This window comes from Leptinotarsa decemlineata, unplaced genomic scaffold, assembly GCF_025532065.1.
Source record: "Leptinotarsa decemlineata unplaced genomic scaffold, Ldec_3_MD MMD2_tig00026354_RagTag_RagTag, whole genome shotgun sequence".
NCBI classification, from domain to species: domain Eukaryota; kingdom Metazoa; phylum Arthropoda; class Insecta; order Coleoptera; family Chrysomelidae; genus Leptinotarsa; species Leptinotarsa decemlineata.
In genome coordinates, this window is record NW_027412702.1 from 11,043,065 (window position 1) to 11,068,814 (window position 25,750).

The window sequence follows — 25,750 nt, forward strand, 5'->3', positions numbered from 1 at the left end:
TTTATAGCTCTAATTTTGTCTGGGTTAGGTTTAACACCATCAGGAGTTATTATATGACCTAAGTAGGCAACTTCCTTTCGTAGGAACTCAGATTTGTCAAGTTGTATCTTGAAATTAGCATCTCTGAGCCTTTGGAATACGCACCTAAGTCGTTCCAAGTGTTCTTGAAGAGAGGTGGAAAATACAATTATATCGTCAAGGTAGGCGAGACATTTTTCGTTTTGAATTCCTCGTAAAATATTATCTATTGCCCTCTCGAAAGTTGCTGGAGCATTCTTTAAACCAAATGGCATCCTGAGGAATTCGTAATGTCCATTTTCCGTGTTAAATGCCGTTTTTTCGATGTCTTTTTCTTCCATCTCGATCTGATGGAAACCGCTAGCCAGGTCTAATGTCGTGAAATATTGACATTTCCCAAGCTTGTCCAAGAGATCATGAATGTTTGGAAGGGGATATTTATCGTCAATCGTTTTCTCGTTGAGCTTCCGATAATCGATAACTACCCTCCACTTTTGTTGTCCTGAAGCGTCAGCCTTTTTGGGAACGACCCATATGGGTGACGACCATGGAGAATTACTTGGTCTAATGATTTTTGAATCAAGCATTTTTTTTATTTGATTCTCGACTTCCTGTTTATGAATAAACGGGTATCGATAAGATTTCGAATAAATAGGTATTTCGTCTGTCGTTCGTATGTGGTGTCTGATCTTGCTTGTGAAAGTCAAGGGAGTTCCTTCTTTATAGAATATATCAGAAAACTCTTCACAAATTTCAAGAATTTTTGATTTTTCTTCTTCGTTCATATGTTCGGTTCTTATCTTTGACAGGTCTAACTTTCGGTTGGTAGATATTTCAAAATTGTTCAAGTCAATATTTTGGATTTCATTTCTATCAAATTTTTCGACTGAGAAAGGTTTCGAAAAATCTAACGTTACTGGTTTAACTGTGTTATTTAAAATGGTTGTTAAAGCAAAACCGTTTTTTGCTGTGCTGAGGCATTGTGGTATTTGACAATTATGAATTTTATAATGAGGTATTACAATTTCGCCATTAGGAATAGATGTTTTGATTTTTATCACTTGTTCTGATCTCGGCGCCACTGTGACTAAATTAAGTTCGTTACTAGTCTGATAAAATAAAAGTTTTATTTTTGTGTATGGTGTTATTAAATATCCTTTGTCGAAGTTAATACTAGCTTGTAAAATTTTAAGGTTGTCTAGGCCAATGAGACCGTCAAAAACGTTATGGAATTTAAATAAGAAAAATTTTAAACTCATTGGTTTTGGTAAATTGAATATTTGGGAGGAAGGAAGTTCCGCACTGTACTTGTGAGCAGATTTTTGAAAAACGGTAGATACTATAAATGGGTCATTTTTAATTGAATTTGGAAAATATTTATAGGCGATTTCGGGGTCAATGAATGATTTGGTTGAACCGGAATCAATCAAAAGTTTGAGGTTGTATTCTGGAAAAATTATGTATGATAGTTCACTTGAATTTGAGGAATTGAAAGAAATTATTTGTGGATTCGTATTGACATTTTCCGAGGCACTTAATAAAAATTTATGTTTTCATTTTCTGGTGGTTCAATGTCTTCGGAAATAAAATGTTCATTATATGATTCAGCTTGATTATCAATGGCAATATTTTGAGCAGTATCAAAATATTCATCGGATTCAAAAGATTGGTCGGGTTCATTGATTTCGTCCGTTTCTGTATTAAATAGTTCTTCACTAATCCAATTTCTTGGAGGCTGTGGTCTCCTATTTGCAAAAGACGTGGATGGCTGTACAAAATTAGTATTTCTTGTGGAAACACTCATTTGTGTTGGTTGAAAACGAGTATTTCGTGTTGATAAACTCATAGGGGAAGGTCTCGGTTGCGGTTTGTTTTGAGGTTTGAAAACATTTTGAGGCGGTTGTTTGAAAACCTGTGCATTTGTTGGAAAATGTTGTGGTTGAGGTCTAGACCTTTGTTGAATATTAATAGGCTGGGAAGGAAAGTTATTTTGTCTTTGGAAAAAGTTATTTGGAGTGTTAGAATTGAATGAATGGTTTTGATTGTGCAAATTTGAGGTATTATTACTATTTGGGATATTTCCTGATCTTTGTTGTATTGGTCTTTGATTTACAACAGATTTTGCAACATTTCTATTTGAAAAATTTTGAAAATAGTGAACATTTTCCTCTTGTATTACATATTGTAGTGCTTCACTAAGTGAATTGGGTTTCATACATCTCAGTGTGGTGCTTAAGGGTTCTTTGAGTCCGGATAAAAATGTTTTTAGTGCTAAATTTTGATAAAGTTCTCTTTTTAAAGTTTTGGCAACATCTGTTGTTTCATGAACATTTACGTAGCTACAGAGCAAATTCAAAATATTCAAGCACCTATCATAAAATGATTGAGCGTTTTCGTTATGAGATTGTCTGAGCATAACAAGGTCTCTATTTAAACAAACCTCGTCTCTTTGATCTGAGAAATTTCTAGTTAATATTGTTTTCAAATCTTGCCAATTTTTGGCTCCTTGAATGTTTACTATAGTCTTTGCATTTCCTTTTAATTTGGAAATGATTGAGTTCAGCAGATAAATGTTTTGAAAATTATCTACATTGATATTATCGTAAAAGTTTGTGATAAGTGATTCACTAATTGATAAAAATCTGTTAAGGTCATTGGGGTTGCCATCAAATTCTGGCAAGCAACTTAAATATTCTGCTTTAAATTGAGCCATATTTATAACGGGGAGTTGATTTGGCAAAATATTGAGAAGAGGTGGTCTCAGGATTGTGTTTTGTGTAGGAGTAGGGTTTGAAAATCTTTGTGAGTCAGTTGAAGGAGTATTTATATCCAAATTTTCTAATGCATTCAACAGTTGATTGAGCGACATTAAAATTGTACTTACAGCAATATGAGTACGACTTTGAGCATGGTATTCATCTACTTATCCACTATAAGGGGTTGTGTCTGGATCGGCTATTCTGTCTTCTCCAGGCAGTGCTCCTTGCAGAATTGGGCTATGTTGGTCCCAAAACTCGATGAAAGGCTGTTGACAATGGGTACGGGTCTCCAATAGACTGGGTTTTCTGAAGTTTGAGAAGCCACTCCGTAATCCAAGTCCACAAACTAATCACCAAAATTCAATTTCGAGTTCGATAATCAGTCAATCGTTAACACGAAAACTGCGCGATCGATTCGTCACAATTCTGATTATCCTACCGACTGCGCCAAAAACATCAACGAGTGATGAAAATTCCTTTTTAAAAAGATTTATTTATTTATGAAATACAACTTTCAGCTCAAAAGAACGATGTTAACAGTGTGAATGCTAGTTACTGACTGACTTGAATAAAACAAATGAGCAAACAAGTAAATTCTGCAGAGTCAGGAGATAATGCTGAGTTCGCTTCTTCTCTGGTGGCGGCATGATATAATTAGTGTCGAAATATCGATTTGAAGATGATCTCTACAATCGATATGAACTTGAATGTCAACGATAGAGAATTTCAGAAACTCGGCCCTTTTTGAGGAAGAAAAAAAATGTATACAAAATTATTACTCTCCATTGAAAATAGTGGATTGCTCAAAAATTATTCTTTTAGTATTAGAAAATACAAACCCAACGAATACATAAAAATTCATATGTCGTAAAATATTCGAATAATATAATATCTATCTCGTTTTTGTATTTCTGTTGTCAATAATTCCAGGTGCTCATAAATCACCTTTCACAACAACGCCTCCCGGTCATCAACGGGATATTCAAATTCAATTAACAAAACAAAGCAATGACGACGTCGCTGTCGACTTGATTTATTTCGAATCTTAATCAGATAGGAAGCGAAAACCCCTTTCGAGATCGCCTATCGATTCGAATCAAATCTCAGTATAAAGAACGAATACTTGCAATGTGACGCAAAACGGACTTGATTTACTCCCGAACACTAATTACTACTATACTGGTCGTTGAAAAAAAGACCGACGTTGATCCTTATCTCTCGTCGTAAGAGTTGCTTGGTTTGTAGCAGTGGCGACTCATTAAGGGTTCTTATGCGACCGTAAACCTTTCAAATCGATTATTGGAATTCTTATGTGACTGAAACAAATGATAAATTCCGCTGTCTTAGGATAAAATCTCTGGTAGTCACATGCAGAAATCATGAAATCCAAGAAAATTAAAAAGAAAACAACAACATTAACGTCAACGTTATTTGAAACCGTTAACATTTAAACATGAGTGTCCTTATAACAAGAAGGATCGAGAAAGTAGGGCCCATCCAAATCGATTATAGTTGTATTCACCGAAAGTAGAGGGTCTAGGATCTCGATAGCTTCGACTTGCTTGGTTAGGTATAATACTCGTAGAAGCAACCACACCACCAACAACATTGGAGACATCCCTGAATTTATCTCCCTCCCTATTCCAGTAAATGATGCGCACGAAGACAATTGAGGTTATGATATTTGTGATTGTGCTCACATGAATGATTGTTATGTCTTTATAAAAGCATCGGTAATATTCATCACAGCGATAAGATCGGATCTTTCACAACGAAGCCTTAATACAATTAGATTGCAGAATGGTGCGAATAGATCACTGCAGATAAAGAAAAAATCGCACGAGAAAGCGTCATGTTCAGTGTTGCTAGGTCTTTTGTTTTTGCAGTAAACCTCCTATTTCGACTCTCGAACTACTGTTCTATTTGAAATTTGAAATCTTCTGATGATTCACTTTGGTTTTCTATAATGATTATGTAGTATTGGACCCTAATGTAAATTACCTTGAACGTAAATATATTTTCTACTGTTTTTTGTATTGATCTACTATACTTTTCTGGTACTGCTAAGCACTTTGTTTTGTGCTTCACCAAAATTAGATACTTACAAAAGTTAATATATAAGTCGACAAACAACTAAACAAGCAGTCATCAATTCTAATACGCTACAAAGTTCGCCAGGTCACGTAGTTTCAATTAATGAAGTTTTAAGGGAACAAATAGAAATTTCTACATGTTCCGATATGTAGGAATGTTTAGGAACTACACCAAAGAACTCTTCAGACAAAAACTTCACGGTTATAGGTAATCGAAGTTTAAATATACTGTACTGGTAAAAATTTCCATTCGCTTGATCAGTATGTCTTCTAGGCGGAAGTGTGTGGGATCCTGCAATGCACAAGAAATATCAATTTGAAGTCTTACGAAATGACAGGTTGAATATTCTTACAGACGGCCATGATGATCTGGAAATGCCATGAAGAATTTAGGAAAATGGCTGACAGGAAAAGATTGGGCAAGAATGCTCAGGAATCACAAGTAGGAAAGAGCTTATGAGAAACGGTTCATCAACTCTTCGAATGAAAACTGATTGATTCCAATGTTTCGATAAGTTTTTTGGGGGTTAAAAAAAATGGACATTAATATGTCTTGGCACAATCCTGTCGCTGGAATTGTAAAGGCTGCTTCTCAAAAGCTTGGAACACTGTTCCGAACCAGAAAACTGTACACACCTCAGCAACTATTGATGCTTTATAAAGCTCAGATCGGACCTTCTTACCCTAAAGCTGCTGGATTTCATCCAGAAAAGAGCATTCACCTGATTGGAGACACGAACATCACTTGTAACCTTGATCCTCTGGAACATCGAAGAAAGGCGATACATATTAGAAATACGCGACGTACTGTGGCTGCTCATCGTCTAGAAGTTCAACTTCGCTGTTTAAGAACTCTTTCATTTAGAAAACTGCGTTTATGTGGAATAAACTTCCTGAGAACGTCTTTCCAAATCGATTCAGTCTTCAGCAATTCAAATCCAATGGGAATCGCTACTTTCTCACAGGCACCGCTCTTAGAGCGCCTTGATGATTCTCCTGAAGTGCTTGAGTTTTATCCTCTTCCAAACAATCATGGATTTACAAAATTTATCCGCTAGGTTTACTGAATACATTGTTGTTCAAAAAGTGTCCGGCTTTCCAACTATATCATTGTTAATTTCTATTCGAATTTGGATTTTACGCCACTTGATGTGTAGACCCAAATTTTCCTATCCGGTTCTTCAACGGCCTCTAAGTTTCATCGACGTAACTAAATTAAATGGATATTTGGGATAGGACTTGGAGTCCTATTAGATACCTTTTCACATGAACTTTATCCGACCCCAACATATTTTTCCTTTCGAAAGTTGAGAGGGGGAGGGACATCCGTACTTAACACTCACTCATTCATCTCTGTTTTTCCATACTGGTAAGTCCTAGGAAGCTAAAATTTGGTATGTGGTTCTTATGTCTTAGATGCGTCCTAAGAAAGGATTTTCAAAAATTCTAACTGGGACGCCTTCACTCAGTACAGCTATATTGTGCAAGGAAGGATTTTTAAATATTCCAACTGGGTAGCCCCCGGAGATAAAAGGGGCACATTTACTAATGAAAATTACCTTTTCGTCACTGTTGCTCCGTACCTGTATATTTTCGGTGGCTGAAATTTTATACCTAAGTTCATTTTATATTGTAGATGTGCAATAAGAAATGATTTTTAAATATTCCAACTGGGGCGCTAGCCGCGGAGGAAAAAACCTCCATTAAACAAAATTATCTTTTCATCACTATTTCTCCATGTTCTTAAATTTATGTTGGGTGAATCTATATTTAGTATCAGCATTGCACCCGTGCGGAGCCGGGGCGGTTCGCTAGTTCCAAATATAACGCGTCCATCGATCTAACTATTAGAAATAACTTGATTGCGATAGGCTTTGACACTCATTGCAAAATGTAGTGTTGCTCCATCTCACTGAGACCTAGCAATTTCTTCTGGAAAAATTTTTTCCGACTCTGAAACAAGTGATTGAACGGAATGAGAAGTATATCGTAACGTACTGTCAGTGAATACATATGAAAGAGATTTATCTTGTCTTTCAAGCCATCTATGTTATTTTGTCTTTTGGACTGAGTAGACTTTGAAAATTTGATAGTCGTGCTGATATGGAATATTATCAACTCTAGACTTTAGAAATTTTGCTAGAAATCCAAATTTAAATCTGAGAATGGAATCTACTTTCAATTTTAAACTTTACATATGATAGTTCATTATTTAACTATTCTCAGAGTGATTATGGGAATTCATCGAACAAGCTTCTGTTTTTATATTCATCGTATTCTAGGATATATGTTCATTTCTTTCATCTCGAGATTGCGAGTTGGCCAACGTTGGAATTATTTCCAATGTAAATAATAAGGGAAAACATTTTTCTACAATATCCATCCAGACCTACAACAATCCTTCAAGCTGAAAACCAGAGCCCAAATACAAAGCATTCATCGTTCAATACCAGGCAGTGTTGTTTCGACCCGCTAAAGATGTATAATAACCTTGGTGTATAAACCTATTTGCTTTTGTTTTGTAAAAATATCTCGACACGAGAAATGAGATTTACCTCACTTAACGCTTCTGCGATTGGAGTGCCGAAGTACATTTTATGAAAAATCAAGAGTGCCGTAGATTGAGTATTTCCTTCAAAATATTTTACATAGGGAGAGGTCCAAGTGATTACACCATGATAATTTTATCCATCTTGGATCCGCTGGACTCAACTGTCCTTAAAGGGCGAGACTGAATGGATGGGGGCGATGAAATCTTTCACTACAGAGATGATGTTTATGGGATCGACAGAGAATATCATATTAAAGATAAACTAGACTTCCTAAGGCAGTCAGTTACAAAGCCCAGCTTTGACATCGACTGCCGACAAGATTCGTCCTCTGTGTTCCACTACAAGGTATCTAGCTGAAAACCAGAGGCAAAACCAGCGCTGTTTCGACCCACCATAGGTCTCATCAGAGCCTTCGGAGCCTTGCTTATCTTTGATATTGAAGAATAGATTTCTCTATTGATAGCATAGATGGCATCTTCCTATGGGAAGATGTCATCGCCCTCATCCAAGATCTTTCAAATTTAAAGAACTTTTAAATTGAATGTGACTCGAAACGATCTTTTCGAAAAAGAGTCTGAAACTCTTGCGCATACTGAAAGCTTCAATGAGAGATACGCACGTTAACTGTAATGGACAATCGACTTTTGGTAAACACTATTGCTATCGGACAGAGGAGGAGGCATAAATAAACGTCGATTGTTTGTCTATCATCAAATTTTAGAGACAAATACCCCAACTAGTAAGTAACCCAACTAGTTCTTATGATAATTTTTTAACAAATCGATTTTGCCCTTTTGTTACGCCACTGCACCCAGTTTAATTTATAATAGAAGTTCCATAAACAAACAGCCTTCGAACTTCCAAATAGCCCAATAAATAATCTCGACCACAGCGTCATAATCACAATTTGCATTAAAAGCTGCATAGTCCCTTGTGTACTGCCAGTAAAGCACAAAGAAAAGGCGATAAATATCTCAAAGTGAATTGTTCGATAAATAATAGTTTGCTTCTAATAATTTTTTATCAATGCACGAATATATTTTTCTTCTCGATTGTGCTTCATGCATTATACGACCTTATCATTCATTGTATGACGTTGCTTTGTCAACTTTGTTATTCCTTCTTTTCGTTATTCTGGTAAACACATGATTGTTTGTTCGTTAATTATCATTTAAATAAAAAAGAATCAATTTATTTTTTTTTTATTGACAATAATGAAAGTTGAAAATATTGTCGACTTCCTTGAAAGCGGTAAAAGTATTTCATTGGATTTTCTCATAAGGAATTGATTGTTTTGAGTTTATAATTGAATTTTATCTCGCAAAGGAACCTTCTAATTGGCGATTGTCCCTCAAAAGTAAAACAATATTACTCGTGAAGTAACCGATAAGCATTTCAGGGTTTGCCATTCGGAAGTATTGTGCAAACCATCCCACTTGCACAACCTTATTGATTGATAATCAATTAACGATTAGGTATGTATGGTTTTTTATAGTCCGCATTGTCAGTTTTGCAATTGCTAATTGGATTTTCCGAAAGTTGAATTGTTATGGCAATAATATAGCTTTACAAGGTGGAATATAAGTCTTGACTTAAAATAGCTCTTCATACATTGCGTTGAAACGTTTCCATCCTGGATATATATCGCTCAGTACACTTCTAAACACTTATACAATTGTTTTTCTGCTTATTGAGTTTTCCGTCCATTATTTCCCTGTACTGGTTTGTTCAATATTTGTCATATGCTTCTGGACATAGTTTCGGATGTCCACAAATTTCTTGCTTTCTGTGATTCAATGTACCCTTCGTTTTATTATCTGCAGCTAAGATATCTACTTTACAATTCTATTTTGTTCAGATATCTCCTAAATAGACATGAATAATGCCATTGCTCTCCGCTGGCCTGGCTCGAAAGCCTTACAACTAGGCAGTTTCCCTCTATCTAACGTCAACACTGTTGAGGGACCCGTACTCATCCAAACCAGCGGGGCGAAGACCCAAAACTTTATTGATTCCCAAAATAAATTACAATTCATTATATTATTACAACATTACATCACAATATTATATTTTTAGAAATTCAAGTAAACTATCCTAAGTAAAGTAAAGATAAACACAAACTAGTCCATAAAACAAATACTGCCTTTTTTTAGCTCATCATTAATTAAATACAATTTTGTTTGTTTTCAACAATGAAAGATTATTAATATTTCTTTTAAACATTCATTTTGCCCGAACATCAAAGTTTCACAAACAAATTATGTGTACTTAGGTCTGCCCAGATTGGGAAAATCGTCACCATTCCAGTTTCGGCAAACTGGTAGATTGCCTCTCGCTCGTCCCGCTCATCCCTCACTATACTCTCTGCCCATTCATTCGCAACGCGTATCCATTCATTTCTCCTTTCATTCCTATCTCTCAACTGCATTTCTCCCTTTTCCTGTTCGAGCCATTCTTTCCATTCTCGTCACCCAACTCTATTTCCGTCTATACATCTCTCGATCACATATTCTGCCGTTTCAGGCTCCCCCATCGACATCTGTTTGAAAAATATGTTTTTCCTTTAACCAGCTGTTACACCCTTACGAACGACAACCCTCAGAAGTCGAAACTTGTGCGAGCTAAGGATTAAGGAGATCTTACTTTTCAAAGTGTGATTCCTAGCTACCGACCGACCCACATGGGCAGGGCACCTCCGGTGCCAGGTTGAATCTGGCCAGGTAACCCGGAAAGTTACCGTGCCCCGTGAACAGTTGAACTGCCTTCCTCGACTCTGTAGAGCAGTCGCCCAGTCATGCCGTTATCCCATTCTCGCTGCCATTCTTCCGTGATCTATTCCTTTATCATCTTTCTCTCTTCGCTCTTGCTACTCATTTTTCTTGCATTCCATGAAATGCTATCCTTTCTTATGCCTTTCGGGGCCTCCTCGTGGGCCTTTCTATTTCCAGGATTGTCGTTTTGATGGCTCTTTCGCCATATGATTTCGGTCCGTGCACCCGTTTCATACCTGTCTTCAGTCATTCTCTGAGTCACAGCCACCCTTTTATTCTTCACTCGTGTCGCTTTCCACCGCCATGGCGAAGTCACTAATCACTCCAACATTCTCATTCATACCCCACATATCCATCACTCTCTCTATCGCAATCAGTTCAGCTTCATTCATGCTGCTGTGTCCGGGAATCCTTTCATTCTCTAGAACCCATTCACCCCTATTCCTTTCATACGCCCAACCTATGCCCATTCTTTCCTCGTCGATCCTCGCTCCGGCATCCACATATACCTCAGCCATCTCCTCATCCTGCATCTCCTCCAGCAGCCTCCCTTGCGTCCAGGGGAGTAATTTGTCTATACCTTTCATTCTGTTTTCAGCCCTCCTTTCGCCATTCGTTCTCCACTCATGGTATCTGGCCCCAGCTTCAATATGAAGTAGGGCTATACGTGAGATTACACTGGGCGCGGCCCACATGCGGCAATAAGAAAAGTCCTCTGCGCTGCGCTTAGCTGGCTCCTGACTCTACTATCGTACACCCTACTCCCCCACACTTGCACACCATACATAGCTGCAGGTTTCGCTACCCTTCCATATATGATTCTGATACACTCTCTCTTCAGTCCAATATTCCTCACGGTCCATCTCCTCATTTTCCCCGCCAGTTTCAGTTTTTTTTAACCTCCTTGTGGTGGTCTATGAACAATAGTCCAGTGTCCACCACAATTCCCAAATATTTAACAATCATTCTGATTTCAATCAGATTTATTCTTATCACCGGGAGTCTTTCATCCCGTCTGGCCTGTATTTACACGCATTATGTTTTCCTTTCATTATATCCCAACCACATCTCTTCCTCCCATACTTTACATTCATTACAGACCAGATTCCATTTTCTCTCGATATCGTATGCGGAGCTACTTTCGATGATGACCTCTTAGACAGCCGGTTCTTGTTATGTTGAAGTAGTTTTTTCATTTCTTTTTTTCGCTGTCTTCCTAGAAAGTCTAGCCTACGAAATTGAAGAGACACGTCTTTATCAAAAAATAACGTAACCTACGAAGTTGAAAATGAGCGCTAATTCACTTGAGTGTACGAGATCCAGCATAGTCAGGAATAGTGATTCTCTTTACTGAGTGATGATTTTTTTTATGTGATCAATCCAGATGTATGCATTTGAAAAGGTCCCTCCAAAAATGTCTTTCATACAATATTTGTTGCTTGTGGGTGTTTTACTAATGTTCATTTTCTTTTGTTCCAGGTGAGACCATATGTGCTTTATTATCGAATTGGTAAGACTAGTATTTATTTCATTTTTATTATTTATACAAAACAACCTTTGTGGCAAAAAAGTAACAATGTGGTACAAAAATGTATGCTTATGAAATGTGTTCCAAATTACGTTTACTAGTAGGCAGTAAATGACATTTGCTTTTTGGCTTGGTGATTATTCATAGCCTTTGACATACTTATGATATTAAATTTGAAAAATCTCTCATCGAAATCTCCCTCGATTGATATTGAGGGCAAATGAGAAGAATTTTTATAATAATCAAACCATTGTAGTTATTTTTAAGGATAATTTTTTTTCAATTCCTTTTACTTTTAAAATAAACAGTTTTAATCGGCAGACTTGCTCTTACTGAGTGTATCAAAATATATAATCGCTCATTCGATTTGTCGTAGATTATTCTCTTTGAAAGATGTAGAATTGCAAAGCGGTCCTGGTTTTTTTGTAGAATACCGTAAATAGATATGACTCTCCCAAAATTTCTAGAGGCACTGTACACATCACTTCAATTTGTGGTAAACAACTTTTATCAATTAAATAGTTAATCAAAATTGGAATACTTCTGTCTTGGGGCTCAAAGTCAGTGACAACTGCTATTCACTGAATATCCGGCTCGAAGGCCCAACGTCATCAACGAAGTTGAATATTTTCCTAAATAAACTTTTTTTGAATGCAAGTTTTTTTGGTGATTTTTCCGCCATGTTTATTCTCGGCTCTTTTACTTTTTGTTGAAGTTGGAAAAAAGTACTAAAATCGGATTCTCCCTTCATTTGTTAATTGTGTAAAAGACCTTGTTGATAATGAAAGAAAAATTGAAAACAATCTGCACTTTCGAGATTGACTACAATTTCGTAAAGTTCATTTCAATTTGTGTAATTTAATGCAATTAATTTCAGTGAATTGAATCGTACTTACGCTACGGTGATGCTTTAACCTTGTAGAATGAGTACTCGTAATTTGGTTAATATTTTCCGAAGAACGTTAATGTTTTTCCAGAAATGATTTCATATGCGTGTCTGTAATTGTGGTATTGTGAAATACCGCTTGTAGTATATCATACACGAATCATTCAAATCTTGTTCAGTTTGTGTAGTTTTTCTGTATTAAAGTGAAATATGAAATATAATTTAGGAAAACATGTTTAATTCATTTAATTACTGTGAAAATTTTTTGCCAAAAAAATTATCCTATCAAATTTGTCTATTTCTAGTCATGTGTGTCGAAATAACCAATGAAACCATCATTACACTGATAACTACCCATGGATAGTTTTCACGGGTAGTTATCACTTATGTCATGACATTGCTAAGCAACCAACACAATAAAGTTGTTTGACATTTCAGTAATTCAATTTATTTCGAAAATGTCACTTCCTCGCTTTGGTGTTCATATTTGAATATTGATCAGGAACATCATAACCAAATAATCAATAGTATGCGTGGAAACACCTATGCAGTAACCGAGGCAAATACAGCAAGATCAACGGAATATCATTATACGAATTGTTCTTTTAATAACTGTGTGTTCAATAAATAATTTTGTTCGAATTGCAAAAAATTTTCTCACCGAATATCCCTCGAACATTGATAAATAACTCATAATTTTATCACAACTTCCTCAAGCACGTTATTTTAGGTAACATCCCTCCGCCTTCGGCGTCGGGATGTTACCAAATAACGTGCTTTCGAAAACTGTGATAAAATTATTTCGTTAGTTATCAATGTCCTTGGGATATTATAGCTGAAAAATAAGAAACTTAAATTCTTTGTTGCTGACACTCCAACCAGAGTAGTTTACGTGGAATCTGATCAAATGTTCATATGATTTCTTCAACCTCTGAAATGGCGATATCTCTGGAATTATTCGTAGAATGAAAATAAGAAAATAATAAGAAGAATTTTTGTTGAGAATTGCATGTCTTACAACTTTCATTTTTCATGCAAAAAACCTAAATTTTTTACTTTAAATGAATTGTTTGGTACTTATGGAATCGGTGGAGCATAGTGAAATTATGAAAGTATTTTCAGCTCTTAGTGAATTATTGTATGCTTTGCACTTTTCTTCACTTTGACTGGACTAATGGTTGAAGAGCGTTTGTGAATCATGATGATTTTTGACAATGTCATGAAAGGAGTCCAATGAAAACTTACACTCATTTACGTGTGCATGTAAACATTAAACGACACCGGACCATTAGTTTATTTATAAACTAATAAACGACGAAACGTTTTCTTTCATATCACGCACGGCAAAGTCAAGGTTCCGAACGTCAACGTCATCAGCCATCTGCGACATTGAAACTAACGACATCGCTTGGGAGAGGACCAAAAGAAGTCGACGTAGGGTCGCATTCTGCAAGCACCTACATAATTAATATATATATTTTTTTTTTATTCAGAAAATTCAAAATCCCGACCAAGGTTGAACTAATTAAGAATCGGCGAATATTATAGCGTGCGAGTGGCCCGTAACGTTCGGAGTTATAACGGCTGCTCCAAAAAACATAAAATTATTGGTTATTTCGATAAAATTATAAGTTTTTATTGTTTTGAATTGGCAGATGAAAGGCACCGGAACCGAATATGAGCTTTTTTGAGTTTCTTATATTCAATTATGAATGCGTTTTTAAAAAAGGTGCACAATATCCGAACACATTACATTATGCTACATTAAACTGGTGGAATATGAAGGTAGCAATTGAGTAAGTAATTACTGGAAGACTAAGCAGGTTTTTTCAAATACAGATGAGCTAATTTTTCTCAATGGTATGAGCATGTATATCTTTCAAATGTTCTGGATCACACAGGGTATTATAGTATCACAGGAGTGAATCAAGGTCTAAGAATCAAACAATAATACAGGGTGTAACTGAATAAGTGTAAACATGTAAAGGAGGTGATTCCTCATCGAAAAAAAGGTAGGATCTTTCATATAAAGAAATTTCATTGGAGCATCGCTTGTTAAGATACAGCCAATTGAAGAGAGTACATAAAATTTGTATAACAATTTTTTTCACAAGCACTAAAAAAGTTACAATATTGAAATTAACCTGATGTTTTTACTACCAAAAAGACACTTAGCCAGTAATTTATTTGGTTTACCCCATGGTTGTAACGGGTGGAAAACGCAACCCCTAAAATTCATTTCCAATGTAACTTTTTGTTTTATTATTTGTTTACCATTTAAAAATGTTTTCCGATAGCCTGTTTCATTCTAAACAAAAAATGTCTCTTGGGTTTTTTGCCGAAAAGAAACCAGTTTGCAACAAAAAATTATTTTTCGAACAACTACAGAGAGACATCGTCTTAAATGCGAACTGGATTTATTGTTATTTTGTAGTTAGTACCTGCAATTAACGATTGAACGGTAATGAACAAAACTAATTTATTAATAACAAAACACACAACATATAGAAATCATAGTAAATGTTCGAAATGTCTGCCTTCACACATTACGCATGCGTTTAGACGTCGGCGCATTGAGCCACGTATTCGCTCAAATAATCCTGGAGTCTCTCTGATTACCCTGCACGCATCGATGATGCTGTTTCTTAAGTCCTCTTCATCGCGAACAGGAGTACGATAAACCAAATGCTGTAAATGGCCCCAAATAGAGAAATCGAGAGGATTGAGATCCGGGGATCGAGCGGGCCAGTTCTGTCGTCCACCTCGACCCATCCACTGATTTGCATATTATGTTTCAGTTGAATGCTGACGTGCTACTTGACTAAAATGGGCGGGAGCCCCATCATGCATAAAAAACATATCCCTTCTGACGCTAAAAGGAACTTCCTCCAGCAGTACTGGATGCACTTCTCTTGAAAATTGAACGTATGCCTCACCATTTAATCGAGGAGGTAGAAAATGAGGCACAATTAAATCATCCCCAATAACTCCGAGCCACACGTTAAGAGATAACTGTTCTTGATGGTTAGTTTCGACAATAGCGTGAGGGTTTTCATCAGCCCATATGTGGTAATTATGAAAATTAATAATCTTGTCCCGAGAAAAACTACATTCGTCTGTGAATTCTATCGTCTTCAGAAAGTCACAATTTTTCCTAATCATTTCCAGCATCCAATTCCAAAATTCAAGACGGTTCGGAAAGTCTCGCGGTAATGCCTGTACTCGTTGCAGATGGTAAGGATATAAGAGTTGTTTCTTTAAAATTCGAAATACGGTCATATTGATCAACATTTAGCTGGAAAGCAATCTTTCTAGTACTGGTAGTAGGTTGTTCTTCAATCAAATTAAGTAGGTACTGCTTCCTGCTTTGGTGTTCGTACTTCTTGATGGCAACCACAATCCTGCGTTCTTTTGTCGAATGAACCATATTCTCGTAATCGTTGATGAAGTCGAGCAAATATTCTATGTGAAGGATGCTGCCGTTGAGGACACATTTCAGCATATCTTCTAGAAGCTTCTAACCCATTCCCCTGCGACAGATCGTAAACGTAATGCATATCAGCCATTTCCTCATTTGTGCATGCCATTTTAATAACAGGTGAATTATTGAAGTAACAAATTAAGAACAGAACTACAACACACAATTAGTATTAATTCAATTTTGAAAATTCACAAATTGACAGCGTCATACCAATTTAATTATCACTATCGCTAATAGCGACCTACTAGATAGATTAGTTTCGAATTTTCGCATTTATGACGATGTATCTCTGTAGTTGTTCCTAAAATAATTTTTTGCTGCGAACTGGTTTATTTTGGACAAAAAACCCAAGAGACATTTTTTGTTTAGAATGAAACAGGCTATCGGAAATGAATTTTTAAATGGTAAACAAATAATAAGACAAAAAGTTACATTGGAAATAAATTTTAGGGGTTGCGTTTTCCACCCCTTACAATCATGGGGTACCCCAAATAAATTTCTGGCTAAGTGTCTTTTTGGTAGAACAAAACGTCAGGTCAATTTCAATATTGTAACTTTTTTAGTGCTTGTGAAAAAAATTGTTATAACAAATTGTATGTACCTTCTTTAAGGGGCTGTATCTTAACAAGGGATGTTCCAATGAAATTTCTTTATATGAAAGATCCTATCTTTTTTTCGATGAGGAATCGCCTTAAATGTTTTACACTTATTTAGTTACACCCTGTATAAGGACACTGAAACAAGTTGAAATAGATACTTCCTAGAATTGATAATTTAAGAGCTTTATACTTAATTTTCTATGTGAGGTCAATGAATTCAAAATGATTGGGGATTGAATGGCTATTTTTATCAAAAATAATTTTTTAAGTTTTGTAGCTGAAAACTGAGACGTTCAGCTTCAGCTCATAGCAAAGTTCATCCTCAACAATAGCTTCATATTCCCTTTTTATTCAATTCCAAAAAATCGAGTTGAAAACAAAACAAAATTCTTGTTCTTCGAATGAAAAATGTAATTTTTGGATTAGCGAGAAATTAAATTTATTTACATTTTTTTTACAACGAGAATATTTTATACAGTATCAGTTTTTGTGGCAGACAAGAAGAAACGAATTTTGCCTTGAAATGAAACACAGTTTTATATGTGTATGTCTATCGATTTTTCAAGTAACGATTAATTCAGTGAAGGAGATAGCTGTGTTAGAGCTATTTTCTGGGTTTGCTGGCCGGTGTCGGCAGGTTTTAACGTCTGACATTTCGTCTACGGCTGCGGTGAGGCAACCGACTAAGTGCTACTACGTAGTATGTATTATAAGAACAACGAATGCACTTCGTCCGTTGACTCATCGCCTTCGATAATGCATACCGCAGTAACCGTTACAACGTGTAGGAGATCATCATGAAAAATGAGATATGAAAAGTTCTATGTTTTTTCCACTTTTATAAAAGTGAAAAACATAGAAATTTTCATTTCTCATTTTGCACAACGCAGTCCTAGACCAAATATCAGGAATAAAACCTATAGATCACAAACCCAGAAATTATATTCTGTATAATTATCTATGGCTGTGAGTCGGTCGATAGCCGGTCGGTTCGACGTGGCAAACCCCAGGCTGAACGATCGATTTTCACTTGCTATCGTCCAACCCGTGTTAGGGTTGACGTTAAAAGGTAAGACCTCGTTAGTCCTTAGTTCGCGCAAGTTTCGACTCCTGAGGGTTGTTAGTAGGGGTGCAACAGCTGGTTAAAGGAAAAACAGATTTTGAACAGATTCCTAAGCAAACACAGGGAGCAAAAAATTGTTCAAAGGGGTGAATAGCTAAAATCGATGTAAGTTCGAAGTTTCCTTAAAGTGAAAAATCTTGTTCTGGTTCTGCCAACTCAACAGTAAAGCCAGTAAAATTCACTAATTACATTGAAAAAAAAACAAATAAAAAGAAATAACAATTCGAACATGATATACGTATGAAATACTCGTGTTTTGGTTTCTCTCATAGTTAAATAATATTCCAAGAATAATGATGAAAAATTTATTTCCGCTTTTAGTATTTGTCGAAATATTCAATTTAAACGACAATCAAAACATTGGTGAAATTGGTGGTATAAACGTTAAAAATTAATCTAGTCGATGTTTCTCAAATAAAATGTAGACAATGTGTTTTGGGTATTTTCCCGAAACTTCTCAGCTGTCAACTGGTTTGAGGTCGACTATGGTACCGATTTGGGAATTCTGAATGCCAAGAAGAATGCTGTTTTTATCGCCTATGTAAATTAGAGAATAGATAATTTCTTGCAAATTTAATTTGAATAATATTACCCGGTTCAATAAAAATGCCAACATGTCGATTATAAATTGTAATGTACACGATGAATGTTCACAAATAATTGTAGACCTTGTACAAACCCAGACCTATCTCAAATAAACCGCAAATTAGTGTGTCGTTACTTTTAATGGCGGAAGATCGTCAATCGAAAGATTGAAAAATTAAAAATGCAATTGTGAGGGAAAACTCTGTTTGAAATGTAATACAAAACTTTTGAAGGTATCTTAAAATCCAGGTGTTTACACTATTTTTTCACTTTGTAACGGATAATGGTAGTTAGTGATTTCTATTCTATAAAAACTGTTTTGACAACAGCGTTAAAAAGGGTATAATTCAAAAATACATACAGACTTATGAACTATATTCAAAATATCTTCGCAAACCAATTTCTCAATATTTTTGGTGTTAGTGGACCATAGTTGTCTACAATTTTTTTACGTGAATAATCAAGCGAATTAGGATGCGCAATTAACGCTTCCGAGTTCAAATGTCTCTTTAGTGATACATCAAAAATCTCGCAGGCCTTTCTATTAGTCCGCCCCTTCCAATCAATCACTGTGTGGAAGGTGAGATGACATTCAAATAGATTATCATAGTTTAAATAAAAATAAAAGACTGTTGCATTCATTCACCTGTGTGTCAAGGAATTGAACAAATTTTTGAACGTTGAGGTTACCATCGATAAAATATAGATCTACAATCAGCTTCTATTTTGTCCCCTTTAACGTAGTCCCCCTCAGATATAATACACTAGGGCCAGCGTTTTTCCCAGTCCTCAAGGCAGTTCTTATCCACTCAATCGCGAAACGTCGTTCTTTTACAAGTATTTTCAATCTTGAGAACAGAAAAAGTCACAGGGGGGCAAATCTGATCAATATGGTGGCTAGGGCATGATTACGGTTTTATTTTTTACCAAAAATTTATGACCAAGCAATGCAATAGCATTATCATGCAGGTGCTTATCGTGATGTAAAAGCCATGATTTATTTTTCCACAATGCCGGACGTTTCCTTCGTATTACTTCTTGCAAGCGGTGCATAACTTCAAGCTAATACTCCCTATTGACCGTACGACCATGTAGCAAGAACTGGTTATGCACTACGCCATGGTAATCGATGAGAACAATCAGCAAAACTCTGACTTCTTATCGAACTTGACGTGATTTTTTTGTTTTGGCTTTCCTGGGCTCTTCATTTGGGACGATTGGACTTTGGTTTCGATGTCATAACCATATACCCATTATTCGTCACCACTTATGACCATTTTAGCAAATCTGGATCGCCGTTGACGTTATTTAACAATTCCTGAGAGATGCCTATGTGACGGTTTTTTTTTTGTTAAAATTCAACAATTTCGGCACGAAATTCGCTGCCACACACTTTATGCCAAAAATTTTCAAAAAAATACATAGCATGAGCCACCCGATATGCCGACATCCCGAGCAACTTTCCTAACAGTGATTCGATGATTCTCCATAACAATTTTCTCCACTTTCTCAACATTTTCATCGGTTGTTGATATGCTGAGGCATCCAGGACGAGCGTCGTCATTCACAACTTTTCTGTGAAAAGCTTGTGCCACTTGTAAACATTTTTCTGACTCAAGAGTACAATCACCGTATGCCACTGTCAACAAGTGTTTTTTTTTTTCGATAGCAAAAAATCGGCGAATACGCAAAACACTTGTAACTTCTATGCCTCTCACCAACAAACTAAGCACGCTATACAGCTGAAACTGTGAACATACGTTCGAGACCAGTGTACCAACATAAAAAAATATCTAAATTTATGTACGTAGTTCGCGAAATTTGAACATTCACTTTATTTTTGTACAGTCCACGTACGTTTGTAAGCAACGATATAGTTTGCCTTTCATCTGATAACACATCAGGTGATGAATAAAATATATAATAAAATATCATATAATATGGTAGTTCTATGGAATATTCTACGGTAAGGATTCTAAGTAGTAAGTAATAACAATGTTGATAGCACAAAAATTAAATTTTCAATTAAGAAAAAATCTACGCACACACGACAGAATCTTAATTTTACGACGATCACGGTGAAAATGAACTGTTATTTTGAATGAAATTGTGATTTTCAAAACATGCTGAATCATGCCTTCCAAAATATTTTTCTCTTCCTATAAGTGCAATAGTGCAGGTAGCAAAACCTTATGAGAAGAAGGTTTGTGATAAGTTTTAGCAGAGACAAATCGTATATCTGCAATTCAATTATTGTATCTATTAAAAGATAAAGTAGTCCATTGAAATGTTACAATTTAAGGACCGAATATTGTATTTTCGTAAGAAAATATGTACAATAAACAAAAAAATTCAAAAATAAGTTAAATATTTCGTTTCGACCGGATTTTCATGAGCATTGACGAACCCGATCAACTTTGGAACGCTGTAACAAAGTTTTCAATGAATGAAATTAAAAAAATCATAGGAAAAAATTTTCCTCAAAAGATCATCTACAAGATTGGTCAGAGGTAATTTTTTTGTAAAATGTATTAAAAAAGTTATAGAACAAAAAAGAAAATTTTTATAAAAATTGTCTCACTTTTTTGTTTATAACTTTTTTAATTTTCAATTTAGGGCAAAAAGTTATATGAACATATTTGTAGGCAAAACAATTTGTTACAAATTATAACTTTACAAATTTTTAGTAAGACGCATAGTTTCCGAGATATCGTGAAAACAGTGTTTTCACCCCTTTTTCCAAGCTGGCGGCCGGGGGACAAAGGTGCCGACCCCACAAACTTGAAAACTTGAGGTTAGCTTCTATTGACCCACCACACATGTTCCAAAAATAAAATTGCGTCCTCTAAAAAAATGCAAAGCTCATGTAACATTTCAATGGACTAAAATAGTTTGGCACCTATTTCACATCTGTCTCCAATTTATTCAGCGGGGATATTTTTTTAAAGCCTTCAAAGAATAGTTCCCAAAAGAAAAAATCCTTGTTCCATTGAAAATGATCAAAGTTTTCATGTAAATCTTCAATTTGGAAACAACTGTTAATTATTAAACGTATTATTTGAAGGATCTGCAATATTTTTAGAAACATTCGTAAAAAACGAATCGCAATTTACGTTACGCGTTTAAATTACGAATAGAAAACACCTCAAACATGATTTTCAATGGAGACTTAAATGACATTATCTGAAATGACACTAGACTACTAACGATATTAAAAAATGTACGATTGGAAACGGTTCCTTTCGCCAATTATTATTTTTGACTAGGCGCAAATATTAGTATTTGATATCTTTATGGTCGAAAAGTTGCCAGTAATGACAATGGGGAATGCTCCTCAATTAGGGTTATTACAGCAAATGCAAGTTTGAGCAAAATAAAGTTGAGTTTAATTCATGAGTTTTTCAAATTCACATATTGGCAACAGCGCCTATATCAAGTTGAAATATGTTATACGTACCTAGATATTCTTCTTTAAAAAAAGGAAATTATCTTTATAAATCAACAATTAAGGCAAAATATGAATTATAGTTCAATACCACCTCCACAAGTCACATAAACAACATTTGTTTTGTTATTTATTTATATAGAGAAAGATAGGTTAGGTGCACAAAATGTCATGTGTTACAGAATGTCTCGGAACTCGGAACATAAGTAAACAAAACGGCACGCCTCTGAAATATGTCATCTTTGTTTGTATCATACAGGTAACAGATTAATTGTTCTTTATTAGCTATAACCGATGTTGCCAAATGGTGAAATAGAAACGAATCCCTTTAAATGTTGATTGCATTATTTGGTTCCTCTTTTTTAAGTATTTAAATAATTTTTTAATGAAAAAGGTTGAAATGATAAGTTTAAAATGCGTTGTTTTAGAGCTCTTTTATGAAAACTACTCGATTTTGGTCAGGAGGAACATTCCCCATTATGCAACGTTGGTTAGAATCCATTATAAATTTTTTCATCAAGTTCACGAAATATATTCCAGTTTTTATGTTTGTTATTTATTTTGTTACTTTATTTGCAACTGTACCCGCACGATTGATTTATTTGTGATATTGGCACACAACTAAGTTTTTGCAGATCGGTAGATCACACAAGACATGAACAAGAACCAAACGCAATAAAAGGGGAAAGAATGTATCGTGGACACGATAACCAAAATATTTATACTTTCTATTGTTGTATAACTTTGCAAGATGGGATCGAAGATATATTTTAAAATACAAGATACCGTCCTTAATAACCCAAAAATAGAACTTGAATGTTGAGAAACCCACTTCTTCTGCTAGCGACATGCTGAGCTTTGTCATCTGGAATTTATCAGACTCTCCATGTCAGAAATTGAAGAGATTACAAGTTTTATAGGATCCAGTTCTTTATAATCAAAAGAAGATTCACGAAAACTTGAGAATTACTTTTGCAAATTTATTCACCAACTGATGCCTATCTTCGATATTTATAAGAAAAGAAATTGACAGACTATAAATATAGTCAGTCCAATTAGTATTTTCATAGTATTATCATTTTAACAAACGTTTGAAGTAATTCATTGAATTGAAATAACTTTTTTCATTTATGAATAGATTGAAATCAATCAAACACTGAATGTTGAGTGAAGTCCCAATAGGTTTTCTCAAATATCGTGAGCAAACAGCAATAAAGTGAAGTAATAAAGGACAATAGTTTTTGATTGTCGAATTCAACCAAGCAGATACTTTACTTCTCTGAGTAGCTTGTTGGTAGTAGCGGTAACTTCAGACCGAAGATCGAATATAATGAAAATTACTTTTTTCTACACCAAAACTTCAATATGCTTTCTACTACCAAATGAAACCGATAGCTAATCTATGTGAAAAATAATCGTCAGTTGTTGTCATCTGATTGTCAAATGGTTATGGTTTCGGAAAGCAAAATTTTCAAAGAAGCTATTCTTAAGATGAATGTGGGGTAAAAGTCTCGATTTCCTTAATTTGTGAATGAATCAAGTGTCGAAGAAATAACTCGAAATATTAGTGAAACTCGTATTGCGGTTTACTGAAAATCTCGTAATCAAGTGTTACTTGAATAACCTCACTAAGTCAACTCGGAAGTTCCAATGAAAACTGGTTGTAACTACACTGTATTCTTTCAGTTTCTAGCTCAATCAACTACCTACATGAATATTCTACACTCCACAATATTTTTTTTAATGTTGTCCCTGAAACGTGACAGTTTTCTTCAAAACTTTCGTATTTTTTGTTCAAAACTTGTTTGATTCATTAACAAATTGAGGAAATCAAGGCTTTTTTCATGTCATGCAATACTTTACCGCCTCTTTATTGATATCCACACACCTGAAAAAATATTATATATTCATCTGAAAAAATATGGGACGGGCCCATTAAAAAATTGTTTCTCGATGCTAATAAGCAAAAATTAGACAAAAATATCGATTGTTTTATAGTGAACAAGGCCAGCAAGGTTCGGCGGAAATGGCAAAAATCTACATTATTTTTCATCATTAAAAAAGTTTTTTGTTTAATGCATATATGTATATAATTATTTCAACTCAATAATTGAGTTGCCTTAAGCGGCCTACACACATGGGAACCTGGTTCGCCAAACTTGGTTCGCACGAACCACGTTCGTCATTTGTTCCCATGTGTGTGGTGTTTAACGAACCAAGATCGCCACAATTTCCATCGGGTTGGTTCGACCAAGTTCCTCTGTGTGTGGTGGAGGGGAACCGTTGTTCGCCATTTTCCCCAGTGTTTGTGGTGAATGGCGCACGAAAACTTTGAGTCCTCCCAAGTTTCATCCAGTAGCTACGTTGCGAAATGTAGAAACGAAGCAATGTTTGATCGAGCCTAATATATTTATATATATATATATATATATATATATATATATATATATATATATATATATATATATATATTTGTTTTTTAAATGATGCAACTAATTTTCCTTTATTTTCAGTATTTCAATATCAAATTTTACAAAAAGGATTTGAAGCTTTATATCTTCTATTGATTATCTGCGAGTGCTTTCGACAGTTGGTAGTACTGTCATTTTCTAGGCACTCCTCAAACTGAACTTGTCATCCTGTCGTCTGCCTCTTTATACGGTCAGAGCGTCTCAACTCAGGTATTTCAGGTACTTTAGGTAAATTTGCCTGTATTTGTACTGCATCAGGTACTCTTCTTTGTGTTACATCTTCTCTAGGAATGTGTATGGTTTTGTTTAATATATTGAATGTGAGGTCTTGTTGTGTTTTGATTTGTACTTTCTCGATAAGTGATTTATGATGGCGTGTGTTGCGAGGTTCGATTTATAACATAAATCCAATAGTATATAACATAAATCCAATAGTATATAAATCAAACCTCGCAACACACGCCATACAAAACAAACATAATTTCCCCCCACCAGAGAACATAACATTCATAAAACAAGTCAACAAGGGAAACCGCATGGACATTTGGGAAAACTTCAACATCCATAAATTTAACAGCCATAAATCACTTATCGAGAAAGTACAAATCAAAACACAACAAGACCTCACATTCAATAAATTAAACAAAACCATACACATTCCTAGAGAAGATCTAACACAAAGAAGAGTACCTGATGCAGTACAAATACAGGCAAATTTACCTAAAGTACCTGAAATACCCGTGTTGAGACGCTCTGACCGTATAAAGAGGCAGACGACGGGATGACAAGTTCAGTTTGAGGAGTGCCTAGAAGATGACAGTACTACCAACTGTCGAAAGTGCTCGCAGATAATTAATAGAAGATATAAAGCTTCAAATCTTTTTTGTAAAATTTAATATTGAAATATATATATATATATATATATATATATATATATATATATATATATATGTATATATATACATATATACAGACTGACCCGGCAAACATTGTTTTGCCACATATATTATTTTTGGGAAAAAATAATAACTAACTCATTGTAAGTGTGTGTCAGAAGACTTACAAATTATATTAATCCCTCAATGCTATAGTGTGTGCAATATTTTTCGTTAGTCCATGTTTAGCTAACACAAACAAACTGGATGGTTTGCACACTCGAGAACATGCCACGTATAATTGTCGGTGTGAAAAACATTGTGTGCTCAAATCTAAGCCACAAAAGGACATTGTTTAGCCTTGGGACTTGTCGATAAGTCATAGCTAATAGGTTCGTTCCAACCTTGAGTCACAAACAGATTTCCAACTGTTTGTAAATCGTTGACAACGCGCATGTATGGTAAATATTGGTTTCTGATTAATTTGAAATTTCTGATTGGAACAGCTGATAGTTCAACTGAAGTTTGGCATGGAATTTCAACATAACCTTCAAAAATAATTTG

General features: G+C 35.2%; 3 protein-coding genes across 3 annotated transcripts in view; 1 reads left to right on the forward strand and 2 right to left on the reverse strand.

Moving 5' to 3' along the window:
- The window catches only part of LOC111512529 (uncharacterized), a 344,576-nt gene extending 331,260 nt beyond the window's left edge, over positions 1-13,316 (reverse strand). The window contains exon 1 of the mRNA XM_074184473.1: positions 13,269-13,316. Within this exon, the coding sequence (XP_074040574.1) occupies positions 13,269-13,301 (33 nt within the window). The 5' untranslated portion in view covers positions 13,302-13,316. The remainder of the gene's footprint in view (positions 1-13,268) is intronic.
- Positions 1-25,750, forward strand: part of nudC (nuclear distribution C, dynein complex regulator) — a 191,066-nt gene that overhangs the window by 135,934 nt on the left and 29,382 nt on the right. The gene's annotated exons all lie outside the window — the stretch shown is intronic.
- LOC111501905 (uncharacterized) overlaps positions 1-25,750 on the reverse strand; it is a 167,908-nt gene that overhangs the window by 130,517 nt on the left and 11,641 nt on the right. The gene's annotated exons all lie outside the window — the stretch shown is intronic.